At 44.8% G+C, this 14,740-nt stretch overlaps 1 protein-coding gene across 1 annotated transcript in view; it reads right to left on the bottom strand.

Annotated features, from left to right (window-relative positions):
• Positions 1–4,450: 4,450 nt before the first annotated feature.
• The window catches only part of grin3a (glutamate receptor, ionotropic, N-methyl-D-aspartate 3A), a gene marked incomplete at both ends in the record, with an annotated part of 37,508 nt that continues 27,218 nt past the window's right edge, over positions 4,451–14,740 (bottom strand). The window contains 5 exon segments of the mRNA XM_084483216.1: positions 4,451–4,952; positions 4,998–5,135; positions 8,126–8,196; positions 9,596–9,757; positions 11,375–11,526. Of these exon segments, the coding sequence (XP_084339342.1) occupies positions 4,451–4,952; positions 4,998–5,135; positions 8,126–8,196; positions 9,596–9,757; positions 11,375–11,526 (1,025 nt within the window).

Here is a 14,740-nt window from a genome sequence, read left to right as displayed (position 1 = left end):
AACCAGCAGAGGTTGTTGTAGTTCACCTTTGCTTTTCTCCTGCTTCGCCTCTGGACCTCGTTTACAGGTCCTACAGTTTAAACATATCATATCTCAATAATCTAATGTTGGGGGGTCTGTTATCCACATTTCTTTAAAATCCAGATTTTGGTGTTGGCCACTGAAGCAACTTTTGTAAAGTGCCCCTATTAAACCTCCAGTGGTGATGTTGATTAGCAATTACAAGCCATGTAAAAATCAAATATTCGGTGTCAATCCAGATGTACGATGGATGGATCAGCTGGTACCTACTGGTAGTAGGCTGGTGTCTCTGTATCTTTCATAGATCTGGGTAGACTCCCACTTGTGATGTCACCAATGGGTGACTCTGCTTCCCGTGTCGGTGTGAATATTGTAGTTAGGATAAAACCCGTGTTTTGTACATTTTGTAAGAGCGAGTGCTGTAGCCAATGTTGACAGTGTCACAATTGCACACTTCCTGTCAGCTGACTCGCACTGTTTGGCGTCGTTTCCTGTCAGGTGACCTGCCTGCTCCCCCACCATCTTGTTCCCTGTGGCACGAGAAAAACAAAACTGTCGGTTAACGTTGATGTTGTCTTGTGATGTTACTCATTTGTACAGAATAAGAAGAAGAAGTATATTGTTTCCGATTTTTTTTCCATGTACATTGACTCACAGTCGGGTCATATTTTGTAAAAATGTCAGTCTGTATGATTATTATTATGATCTGTTTGGACCTGCTTGCCTGCTGTAAACATGGATATGTTCCGGTATCACTCCTGTTAATAATACAAAGGGGTCTGTTAACGATGTCACCATGGGGGGTGGAAACGACAGCCATTTTGCTCTTCTTAATCCCCTAAAGTCAGGATTGAGTGTGAGTAGTTCCAGCCCATTCCCCATAGTGAAACATCGCTAAAGAGCCTTTCCTTATCCACCATTTCCTTCTAGAACCCTCCGCCCTTCTCCCCAGCACCAGTGGATTGTAACACTGTTGTGATTCCACTTCCTGGTTCGTCCCTATTGGACGCTTTACCCAGCATGAGGGAAGAAGAAAAATATGTTTTATAGATATGTTTCATGGTACTGTTACGATGATCATTGTCAAATTACTGTCATTTTTTTTCTATAAATAAAATAAATGCATTTCTTTTTGAAATGCTACATATATTTTTTTTCTTCGGTTCGTCCACAAATTAAATAGTCTGTAGCCAAAGTGTTAAGTGTGGCTTTCTCTTCTTGTCCCAAACTTTACATCATTCGGTAATTCAACACGTTTTCTACGTCCATTTGGACATCAGGGCAGAGCTGATGTAGGGCGGGAGGGTGAGGGTGAAGGGATAAGGGGTGAAGGGATGTGTCTCAACAGGTGAGGGTGTGTCTCAACAGGTGAGGGTGTGTCTCAACAGGTGAGGGTGTGTCTCAACAGGTGAGGGTGTGTATCAACAGGTGAGGGTGTGTCTCAACAGGTGAGGGTGTGTATCAACAGGTGAGGGTGTGTATCAACAGGTGAGGGTGTGTCTCAACAGGTGAGGGTGTGTATCAACAGGTGAGGGTGTGTATCAACAGGTGAGGGTGTGTATCAGATGTCCATCCATCCTTTGGAAAAAAAGATTTTGGGTACTAGCTCTGCTCATAGGACACGTATCAATATTATCTATAGACTGGCTTGTTGTATTACAATTAGACATCTGTACTAAGATGGTTCCTCCAAACCCGTTTATTAGAGCGTGAGTCAGCCCGGTCAAACCACCCAGCTCTACAGCTGGGTCATATTCTATTAGATCAGGTCAAAGCTCTGTGACTTTAGTCTTGGGGCAGATAGTCTAGTTAGAATAGGCAGGTGGTTACGAAGATCACTAACTGAAAGTCGATACTTTCTGGTCAGTTGGTCGATTTCTTTGGTCGATGTGCTGTTGTCAATCACTAGAGTTCATTTCATTAAGGGAATACAGTGCCTATTTTGTCATTTTCTTGGGCTGGAGTCCCATATGTAGACGGATGTTTTGATGATTTAGTTTTGAGTGATATATTGTGTAAGAAATAACATTGACCATGAATAATAACATGTATATATTTGTTTTAATAATCGTATGGTGTAATGGACTTTAAGACTTGGACTAGAAAGACTAAGGTAATCAAAACACCCTCATTTTCAAAACTTTGAATTTGCCCACCTTAATGGATATAACCCTTAATGTAATCTAATATAATAATGTAATCTATTAATCTAACCCTTAATGCAGACTACTAGCTCACATTTCTCGGCTCAAAGCAAATTGACCCCACGTCAAAGAAGTCGTTGTCTCAGCATTTTTGCTCAAAGGTATATAAGGCATATCCTCTAAAAACATTAGGCCCAAGTTATTTTTTTCAGGTTCTCTGCTTTGGGATCTTCCGTCACCTTCTGTGTTTAACGCTCAACATGCTTTGAGTGTTGTATCAGAACTTTGGCACAGCCTGACCCAGATTAGATCCAGGAGTAGCTTCGTCCGTTGAAAGGTGCGAGGCCTCTTTGTCCATCTTTGCACCCATTGTCCAGCATGACAATCCTCCCTCGTGCCCGCTGCGAGCCAGCCTTACCCAGGAGGTCCAGCTCAGCAGAAACACCGCTGAGCCTTTCAGGAATGCATTCTGAGGGATTTTATTCCCGGTACATTCATATCTTGAAGGGGTTGCCACGTTGACTTCACAGTTGTTTATGTATTAGTACAATCTGAAAGAAAACTGACATTTACTGTTCTTCTGCCGTGTCAGCTTCTGTCTGGTAGACACCAGAGTATCAGCAGATAAGGGGAATAGGGTGTGTGTGTGCGTGCGTGTGTGAATAATCAGTCTTTGGTTTTGTCTGTCTGTACGTATTGCCTTCTGTCTTTCAGTTCTACAGTATTTGTCTGATATTGATATTCTAGCTGGGTCACAGTGTTGCTGTTTATGAAACCAGCCGCGGGCGTTCTCCTCCGTTGGGACAGGAGTAATGATGCTACAGGAAGTGATGACACATACTGGCCAAGATATCGTGCAAGAGTCAAAGTGCAATAGGTATTAAAACTATAATCCTCCCCGTTGTCACAGACGTCCCCTAGCCAGATCAGCCAAAATGCATAATACTGCTTATTGGTGGTTGTTGGAGTGTGTGTGGATGATGGTTTAAGCAGCCTCACCTGATTGGCCCCTAGGGCTGGGTGGGGCTGCACACCTGTTGCACTTTAAGTAATCAGCGTGCACAGGTTAAACCAGTCATCACAGGTTAAACCAGTCATCACAGGTTAAACCAGTCATCTCCACACACACACATGGAGAGATCTCCTGCATGGCAGCATGGAGCATGGGCATGCATCATCCTCTGCAGAACGTACAACGGACTGGCGTCAACATGTCCACATGTGTCCGTTGTTGGGCCCAACAGAAGTCACCTAGGTGGAGTGTAGCGTTGACCTTGTTACAGTGAAGACAAACATGTTCTCAAGATGATTCCACTCAGTCACTAATTAACTGTTTCTGAGACATTTATTATCAGGTAGATACCTAAAGTGGTCAGGCTACACAGTGAATTAAAACTAGCATTTGGTATTAAAACATGTGAGATGAGTTCAGATACTATCTGTACCAGTAGAAGTTATCTGAAGGTGTATATAAAACAGGAGAAAATATTTTCTATTTTTTTTAAGTCCATCTTGCCAATCATACATTATTTAAAAATATACTTTTTTACAAAGCATATAAGCCGTAACTGAAACCCAACTAACTTTTTAAATTGTAATATTTAATGACATACCATACCAAAGGGACCATACCAAAATAGTTACTGTAAAATGCATAGTCAGAATAGTCAGAATCACATTTATACCAATCGAAAATCAATCTTTTTTTATGTAATTCCTGCCAAGTGATTTTTATTTGTAAGGCTTGAGAAGGACTCACAGGATAGAGAGGTATAGCTGGCTAGGTCCAAACTCAGATCCTCCACATTCTCAGTTAACACATTAAACAAGGAGGCGTCTCATCCATCAACACTGACCGCATACAAAATATGAAACTTTCAAAAAAAATGTTGTACGATGTATGAAAACCGATTTTATGAATAAATCAATGGATTTAATCAAATGAATGCGTACGTGAATGTGAGGGGGTGAAGGTATAACCATGGGATATAGTAGAGAGTAATGAATGAATGTACAAGAGAATAAATAATGTTAAAGTGGCAGAGAGAACACATGTGAGGTGGTTCATGGCCGCGACGGGGAAGCAACCAGCCTGGAGGAGCGGGTTGGTTCAGCAGCTCTCTGACGGCCACCGGAGCCCTCAGGACACGTCTCTGTCGTCACAGAGGGCCAACTTTAAAACCGCTCCACTGTGTTCCAGAAGAACCTGAACTCCATTCCTGTTCAGAAAATCCCAGTACAGAAAATCCGGGTTCAGAGCTTGTTGCTGTTGGCCAGCAGAGCCCTCACACCTCGGGGAGTGTGTTAGTGTGTTGGACCGTCTGCTGGTGGGCCTGGCTGTACGGAGTCAACGGGTTCAGCTGCTTGGACGGGTGCGAGGCGGGCTGCTTAGCTGCAGTAGTAGCAACAGTAGTCTGGTTAGTGGGCTGGTTAGTGGGCTGGTTAGTGGGCTGGTTAGTGGTGGACGACTGGTACTGCTCCAGCTCCCTCTTCCTCCTCATGGCCGTCTGGAGCTGCTGCTTGATCACCAGGATCTGACCCTCCAGTTCTGCCAACTCCTGGACCAGGGGCCTCCGCCCCGGCCCGGCCCCCAGCCCCGGCCCGCAGTCCCCCAGGCCCAGCCCCTGCACCGGGGCCGTCCCCGAGGAGGCCCCCGCCCGGCCCAGGCTGGAGCCGGGGCCCGGGCAGGGGCAGGGGCCCGGACAGGGGCAGGGGCCCGGACAGGGCCCGGGGCGGCCGTTGGAGCTGCTGAGCAGGGACAGGTGCTTCCCCAGACAGGGGAGGGAGCTGGTGTTGGGCAGGGCGGGGGGGTGGGGCCCGGGGGGGTGGGGCCCGGGGGGGTGGGGCCCGGGGGGGAGTTCCTGAGACGAGAGGCGCTCTGAGCCCCGCTGGGGGAGGGCCCGGCGGCGGTTGCAGTGGGAGGAGTCGGTGGGAACCCAGGAGGCTGATTGGTTCTTTCCCTCGTTGCACCTGGAGGTCAGAGAAAAGCCCTGATAATCTATTGCCTCCTTATGCTACGAACAACCTTCTCCTTGAACCTCATACAGAAATAGAGACAAACATTCTATGGTCAAACCAGTCAGGAAAACCTGTGTGTGAAATAAAGTGGGTCTAGAGTTCATATCTCTGCTGGTTACGCATTCACCAAAAGACTGAATGAATTGTGCCATCTTCTATTAAGGCCATTGATCCTTATAATCACATTGAAATACTGTAGATAATGGTAATAATGGACCAAATAGTCTCTGGTCACGACACAAATACTGACAAAAGATAATTGAACGGGACTCTCTAAATAAACAACATCTCCATTAAATTATCACTTGTTTGTTCAATTTATATTTGATTTGCTATTGATTATAGATTACCATGGTCCCTTCAACAAATACCAGAATATCAGTTTGTAATGAAACACAAAAAGACAATAATATTAACTTTGCCTCCAGGGTGTGTGCATACATCTACAAGCTCTCCTTCTGTACTTTAGATTCAAAGAGCCCTCCTATTCATCTCTACTTCCTTTGTTCCTCGGGCACAGGAACCCAAAGCCATCAAAGATTCAACACCCTAGCCTCTCTTCCTAGCCTCCTTTCTCTGAGATGCAAAGTAATCCCACCTTCCATCATGGGAAACCAAAACACAGCTAGTTGTCCAGTGGGAATCAAACTCGCGAATACCGGTTCATGTCGAATCGCAGCCCGTACTGCTTCTATTGAAGAGGGGAAGCAGCCCTTCCCATACAAGGCACTTGTAAAACAATACTGTGGAATGATACTCGGTGTGAGAGGGATATAATAATAATAATAATAATTAATTGAATTTATATAGCGCTTTTCTAGACACTCAAAGCGCTTTACAGTGAAGGGGGGACCTCACTAACCACCACCAATGTGTAGCACCCACTTGGGTGATGCACGGCAGCCAATCGGCGCCAGAACGCTCACCACACACCAGCTTGAGGTGGAGAGTGAGGGAATTAATGAATGAGCCGATTCTATATATATATATATATATATATATATATATATATGCCTTCAGTCCCTGGGATCTGATTTGCATTGCAGTGAGGCCCCTCCAGCGGGGGGGGCTGTCCTGATGGTCTGTCTGCACACGAGGCAATCAGCAGACCTGTCTCTCTTTGTTTGAGCGCTGACACGTTAACGAGCCCGATTCCCTTTCATGTTGCCTCTCAGAGATCAGACCCTGTCTCTCTCTGAACACGACGCGCCACATCCTTCCCATCTCCTGATGGATGTTTCTTTGTCCATCAAACAGCTGATGGTTTCCCTCCCCGCTCAAACCCTCCAGCAGGCCAGACGGGGTTCAGCTCGTCATGCTGGACCGCTGGACCGCTTCAACCTATTAAAGCATATCAGCTAATCACATCAATGTCTAAAAATAACAAACCAGAAATGAGATGAAGATCTTTTGATCCAACGTTAAGGTCTGGGTTCAGTGGTGTCTGTCAGCCCTCCCAATACATTCAGAGCTGCCTTTTATACTAATCCACATGACGACTCCAATCAATATTTGTACATGATTCAATGATGAGCCCAGCTTGTAAAGCAGCTCTGTGAACACAGGGTCACAATAACCAGCGTACCAACGGTCTCCCACGCTGCTCCGTCTGAGAGGAGCTCTGACAGAACGTCTGGCTGTCAGGAGGCACCAGGAGGAGTTGTCTCCAGGCGAGGGGAACACCCCCCCCCTTCTAAAGAACATCATCAAAAACATTTGAACTTTCAGTTTGAATAAGTTTATTCCTGTTTCTCTGCTGCTCTAATGCGGTCATACTGAAAGAGTAGAGGCATAGAAGACTTTCTTACAAACCACGTTAGTTACCCTAAGTATATATGTATATATAAGTATATATATAAGTATATATGTATATATAAGTATATATACAGTATATAAGTATATATGTATATATAAGTATATATATAAGTATATAAGTATATATGTATATATAAGTATATATACAGTATATAAGTATATATATAAGTATATAAGTATATATGTTTTTCCGGGTTGGTGACTATGTACGTGTTTAAACACGTTTATGGTAAATGGTAAATGGACTGCATTTATATATAGCGCATTTTTTGTAACCAGTGGCCACCCAAAGCGCTTTACAATATCGCCTGACATTCACCCATTCATACACACATTCACACACCGACGGTGGCGCCATGCAAGGCGACAGCCAGCTCGTCGGGAGCAGTCAGGGTGAGGCGTCTCGCTCAGGGACACCTCGACACTCAGCTAGGAGGAGCCGGGGATCCAACCAGCAACCTTGCGGTTAACAGCCATCCTGCTCTACCCCGAGCTAATGCCGCCCCTATAGTACATAGTACTACAGAGCAATAGTACATATAGTACATTCATCACAATTGAAAACCAAGGGACTTCTTCTGTTTAAAATGAACAGCAACCAAACAGAGAAATAGAGCCATAACAAAGCTCTGTCGTACTCCATCGGCCCCACAGGCCTGTATTCAGACACTCTGACCCACAGGTTATTAGCACCTCTTTGGTGCACAGCGTTCAACAGAGGAGATGAGTCCACAGAGTGCGTCCCCTCCTGACTCAAACCCTCCTTTGGCCACTTAGACCTTAAGTGGACTCATATTGGCAGCAGCTGATTGGCTGAATAAGTTTTGTTTTTTGTTTGATAAATGTTTTTTAGGGAGATTGAGGTTCTGCGTCATCATTGTGATGATGATCTTATGAATGATGTGTTTTTTGTGTTATCTGTTTTTGTTTTGTGAGGGCAGATGTGTGTGATGTTAATGATGATCCATACATACAGTGAACTATGACCTTTCTATTTGGGTCTCTGAACCCCACACGCTCATAATGATGTCTCTGTAGTCAGCCAAGGGCTGTGGATGAAGGTGTGTGTGTGTGTGTGTGTGTGTGTGTGTGTGTGTGTGTGTGTGTGTGTGTGTGTGTGTGTGCACCTTTTCTCCGGTTTGGTGACAGTTGGGAGTTTGTCGTTGGGGAAGGTAGAGTTGAGCGCACGATGCAACCTCTGGAACAGAACACAACATCAGGGTGACCTCTGACCTCCCTATAGAGAACTGGGCCGTGTGTGTGTGTGTGTGTGTGTGTGTGTGTGTGTGTTTCTTCTTATCAAAACGTACATGCCTACCTAATTAACTTTTGTCACTATGAAACAGAAAAGTAGCAATATCTAGATGATATACTTTGGGTGCTCTATATCATTTGAGTGTTACCTGGCTGGTGTTGGTCAGCAGAGGTGGAAAGTAACTGAGTAAGTATTGTAAGTATTGTACTGAGTTACATATTAAACCACACTGAGTTACTGAGTAAAAAATTGCAGGCAAGTATGTCGAAAACGACAAGATGCATTCTGCATCGGCCTGAGAATCACCAACAAGTCTACCGCCAGTCAGACTAGGCTGTAGTCGGTAGGCTGAATGGATAATGGCTGAATGGATAATGGCTGAATGGATAATGGCTGAATGGATAATGGCCGACTGTCTTCTTATGTCAAGCTTCAAATTTAAACTTCAGTTATGGACTTGAAATAGTTTTAGTCGTTTTGTGTAAGCTATTGAACAAATGATTCAGAGATAAGAGGAGAGTTAATATCACAGATGTCAAGCATATAGTGTCATGACACTCAGTCAAAGTAGGCTATACACTAAAATAGAAGGCCTTAAAGGTCCCCTGACGTGCCACCAGGTGTGGTGTGATTGGCTGTTACAAGCCGTTTTGGAAATCTGCCCCTTATGACATCACAGGTGGGCGTGTCCACCTAGATGTGTGACGGACAGATGAGCAACGTTTGCTACGGTCCACTGGGTCGGCTGGTGGACTTCCACTAGGCAGATTTCTAAAACAGCTTGTAACGGCTAATCACACCACACCTGGTGGCATGTCAGGGCACCTTTAATGTATGTTTTGTTGGGTTTGAAAAAAGCTAATTAAGTCAGGATAACATAATAATAATATAATAATAATATAATAATATATTGAAGATACGTTTTCAAGACTTATTTTATGACAGGATGTAAAATTGCTCAAAGTTAACCCTGATAGAGAGTTTGGATCCCCCCTTGCAGTTGAAAACTTATGATTGGTGAGGCATTAAATATGACCAGTAAGAAACTAGTAACTAGTACTAGTCTGAGTAGGCTTTGAAAATAGTACTTTGTACTTGTACGTAAATTGTAACTACAATACTTGGACTTGGAATTGAGTAAAATGTCAGTGATGTAACTGTACTTTCACCTGAGCAGCCTTTTCCACTTTTTCCACCTCTGCTTGTGTGTATGTGTGTGTGTGTGTGTGTGTGTGTGTGTGTGTGTGTGTGTGTGTGTCTGTGTATGTGTGTGTGTGTGTGTGTGTGTGTGTCTGTGTGTGTGTGTGTGTGTGTGTGTGTGTGTGTGTGTGTGTGTGTGTACCTGGCTGGTGTGTAGCCAGTATTTGAAGCGGGGCTCTGTGATGCGGGGGATCAGCAGGCGGTAGACCATGTGCTCGGCCAGCGTGGTGATGAGGGAGAGAGCCACGCCCACACACAGCATCACAAACAGACCCGAGAAGTGCCTGATGCCCATCTGCAGCGTCTGGGGAGAGGGGGGAGGCAGAGGGGGGAGACAGAGGGGGGAGGGCGAGAGAGAGATAAGAGTAGGGATGGAGAGATTGTGGGGGAGAGCGAGAACAGGTAACACATAAAAGGGAGGAGGGGATAAAGGTGGATGGAGGAGTTGGGTGGAGGAGAGAGAGGGAGGAGGTGGGGGAGAGCGGGAGAGGAGAAAGAATAGAACAGAATCAGAAGAAAGGTGAAGGATCAAGAGAGACGGGAGGAAAATAATGAGAAAACAGAGAGAGATGTGAGGGGAAGAGTGAGAGACGTTACAACAGGAGAGAGAGATATTAAACAACGCTTTATATGCAAACATTCACTATTCATGAATAACTAGCAGCTGGAAGATAACACCAAACCAACAAGCACAAACAAAGTAATGATAACGAAGTACTGTTGTGGTGACACCAGGGGATGGATGTTACAGAACAGACTGCTCTAGTGTTCACTAATCAAGTCCTTCAGATCAGATTCTCTCCACACAGTGAAGGAGCCTCCATGAAGCAGCAGGCGTTAGTGACGCCAGGGCCTGGACATCGGGGTGGAACCCAGAACACACAACAGTTTGGCTGGTTGCACCTAGCCACCTGACTATCCTATAAGAAATAAAATAGAATTTACCACGCCGATAAAGGCATAGCATTACTTCATCCTGCTGCTGAAGTGTCAGGAACATTAAACTAGGACATCTGTTCGGTCCTCCTCAAACCTGGAGCAGAACCCTCGTAGAGTGATTAGAAGGACGGCTCTTTTAATGCTGCTAATCAAATAATAACTCATTTATTGCTATTGGGTTTATTACAGCTTTCCCCTTTGTGCTTCACAGCCACTCCATCCATCACTGGTTTTAATATTCTCCGAGCCAAAGGCTCGCTGAACGCGTGGCACTTCTTCAGCTGAACCGTTTATAAAAGTGCTGAGCGCATTTTTAACGCAGCCAAACTTCTACTGTATGAATCAGGCTGGGATGTCCACCGCTCACCAGAAGGAAGTACCACTCAACCGTTTCCTGTCGTTAGTCACCAGTAAATCCACAACTAATTGATGGATGAAACATTGGATGCAGGAGGAGTGTCCAAGGGTTGAAGGCTGATCGAACTGAATCGGCGTGACGCCTGATAAATTCTATCACCTCTAGCTACGGCTGCAACCAACACATGCATGAATGTTCATTTTCATACAGGGGCAGAATAGTGTAGAGGTTTGGGAGTCTCCAAGACAAAATGTTGTTGTTTTGATTGACTTATTCCACCTACACATCCTAGAGCACAGTACCCTAACCCCTACCTGTACACATCCTAGAGCACAGTACCCTAACCCCTACCTGTACACATCCTAGAGCACAGTACCCTAACCCCTACCGGTACACATCCTAGAGCACAGTACCCTAACCCCTACCTGTACACATCCTAGAGCACAGTACCCTAACCCCACCTGTACACATCCTAGAGCACCCTACCTGCACCGGGATGGTTAGATGACATCACATCCTGAGGTGATGATGGTAGATGACATCACATCCTGAGGTGATGATGGTAGATGACATCACATCCTGAGGTGATGATGGTAGATGACATCACATCCTTCCAGAACTCACCTCTGTCACGGCAAAGCTCCTCTTGCCACAGGGCACCACCTTGTACCACTTGTCATGCAGGAGGTCCATGAAGCCGTCAGACTTGTACTGACTCACCAGCTCAGAGATGTTGGAGGTGAAGGGAGAGTTCTGGGGAAGGCCGATACCGTAACCTGGATGACATTAGATGACACGGATTAGAGGGACACTCAAACACAACCCAGTGAAGATTAATATAATATAATAAGATGATATAATAAGATTAATATATCAGTCAACAAACATCCAACCTCCTCAATACGTCATCAATTCAATTCTTCACTTCATTTTCATTTCCATTTTATTTGAATGGGACCATGTGCAATTAAAACATAAATGGAACCATTTCATGCACCGCACCAGTTAGCCTTACACTAATTTACATCTGCAGTCCCTAGGTACAAGTAAATATAACACATATAAAAAAGTAAGGACACAATGTCCTCACACACACACACACACACACACACACACACTACATGATCAGAGGGTGTGGCGACATGCACAGCACACAACACCACACCCACAAACATACACACCTTATCAGTCCCATGGTGAGATAAAGGTGACTGAAATAAAAAGTAATGACGGTCACTTATATGAGAGAAATGTACTCTTACATTTAATGATAATATGTAATTATTATCTTGCCTATACTCTATGAATCTAATTAGTGTGGATAAACAGAGTAAACATGGTACCACTCTCCCTGTAGTACCACAGAGGAACAACAGGATGTGGAGGAGGAACAACAGGATGTGGAGGAGGAACAACAGGATGTGGAGGAGGAACAACAGGATGTGGAGGAGGAACAACAGGATGTGGAGGAGGAACAACAGGATGTGGAGGAGGAACAACAGGATGTCAGGATGCAGGGGATGAGAAGATGCCGTATCGATCTGGGGAGTGGTTCTTTAGTTATTTTTTTAGGTTCTTTAGTTATTTTTTTAGGTTCTTTAGTTATTTTGTTCTTACTTGCTTGTAATTGATAATAAAGTATTTTATCTTTCATACTTCTCAAACGCTCTTACTTTGTTAAATTGTTAAATGCGGTTTATCTACCAAACTAACAAAGATGGTGGTCGCATTGTTGTGAGAGTTTTAAGTGATTTTTTTGATTAGCTTTAAAGCCACCAAACAAACCACTGCTTTTTATATGGTCTGGAATAGAGTTCCATTGAGTAACAGTTTAAACAGAGAAGGCCGCCTGCCCCTAACAGCGGACCGGTACAGTGCCGTTATGTATGGTAGCTATTCTAGTGGAGCTCACAGAGCCCTGGGAACAGACCAACTCCCGCAGAAGGTAAACTGTACATACTGTCCATTTGAAAGTACTCTGACATTTTCAAAAGTTAATAGTTTGTGTGGTATGTCACAGTGGTGATACCTTAGTGGCTTCTTGGCAAATATTTTCAGAGCCTGTACAAGGATTCTAAAAGCCACATTGTGTTGGACTAGCCTGTCCCCAGCAGGTCATACTGGATGAGATTTGTGAAAAAATGGGGGCATGTAGAAATATCTTAGCAGCCTCTGTAGAAAGATCGGATCTAATCTTTCTAAAATTTTCCACACACATCCTGTTGTTGGCAAAACACTTGAACCATGACTCAGAGCGTAACGGAGGCCTGAGGAGAGATCACTGTGGTGTAGGAGCTCCTCTGGTCTGATCAGAGGTGGGATACACACTGGTTTACATGTACATCTGTTTCACCGCGTTTATATTCTTATTTTTATTTTTTGTTGGCCTACAAAAAGCTTTTTTTGCAGTCAGTTCAGCTGAACATTTTACTGTATTACAGTAACAAATAAATATTTACATTGTTACCTTTTTGTACTGTGCACTGATCTCATCATTACATCCCCCAAAAGAACATTTTCTTACTGTAGTGTTTTTCATTTTACGATATGGCATCAGTCTTTATACTGTATGTACCACCTAATTGCAACTTTAAAAAAGGAAGCTATTTCTAAACAATGTTATACATTTGAATATGTAACATAGCCTCATGAAGCTAAAACATATGGAAACAGTATTTTGATGGAAGTGTTTTAAATTTATCACACCATTAATGCTCTGTAAGAATAAATATTCATATGATAGCTGTGTTTATCGTTTTGGTGGAAAAACGTTTTGACAAAATGGTTAACTCTTTTTAGTTTTGTGTTTAGAGTTTTGAGAAATTGAGCTATAGTTTCAGAAAACGTGTTCAAACTATTGAGAAAAATTGCAAGTGCTACATACTCCAGGGAGATTGCCGGTTTGAAAAACATGCGTTTGCATTTGATAGTCTTTCACATACATTAGTGCCACAGTCCTGTCGCATCTGAAACATTGGAACCCACTCAATACATTGATAGGAGTAGAATGTTGTAGCCAGGTTTCAGATAGATAATAGATGAGTCAACTGTTCAGTCTTTGAGACGATACTTTGGATTTTTAAGTGTCCACCAAAAAGCTTTGGATCCCAAATGACCTTTGCGTGATTGACGGTTTGAAATGTTTTAAAAGAGATTAGTTTTATAACAGTGGGATGGATGCACCTATCAGCGTTAGAAGCAGAGTTGATGCTGATATTCCTCTGCCAGCCCCCCATTGAGCTGGCTAGCTTATTGAAGTCCAAGGCCAAGGCATCTAGTCCAATGAGGGGGAGGCCAGGTCCACAGAACCTCCTGGGGCGATGTCACCACTGTTGTTGAAGGGAGTCTGGCACTGATGTCTAGCGGCGCTCAGAGTGACTCCTGGTCCTGGATTGTACACCCGGCTAACAGCAGTGAGTGGAGAGGTAAACCATGCTGTGGATCTTCTTTTGGAGAGGTGAGTCCCTGCTGTCTTTTGTGATTCCGTTGGTTAATCACGACACGACCGTTACGCAAAACAGATGAGTGGCTGGAATGAGTCCCAGGGTGATAGGATACAGCCGAGTGTTTCACAGTCTGAGTGCACCGGCGGAGCCCCCCCGTCCGACCAGCTGTCGGCTGCGACGGTTGTCATAGGTGATCCCCGTCGTCAGACAGGGAGACCCACAGCGGAGGGCCCCCCACAGCGGAGGGCCCCCACAGCGGAGGGCCCCCACAGCGGAGGGCCCCCCACAGCGGAGGGCCCCCCACAGCGGAGGGCCCCCCACAGCGGAGGGCCCCCCACAGCGGAGGGCCCCCCACAGCGGAAGGCCCCCACAGCGGAGGGCCCCCCACAGCGGAGGGCCCCCCACAGCGGAGGGCCCCCAGCGGTAAGCAGCAACAGGGTCATAAAAAGTGCGTTGTAGATTTCCTGCCAGATCGCAGCTTTGTAGCGTTGATCACAAGAGAAAGGGTTTGATGTGGTCGCTGACAACAGCGCTTTGTTGGAAG

Source organism: Micromesistius poutassou (genome assembly GCF_964030765.1).
Source record: "Micromesistius poutassou genome assembly, chromosome: 18".
Lineage (NCBI taxonomy): Eukaryota > Metazoa > Chordata > Actinopteri > Gadiformes > Gadidae > Micromesistius > Micromesistius poutassou.
The sequence above is the reverse complement of the archived record's forward strand: the minus strand, read 5'-3'. Positions and strand labels throughout refer to the sequence as shown.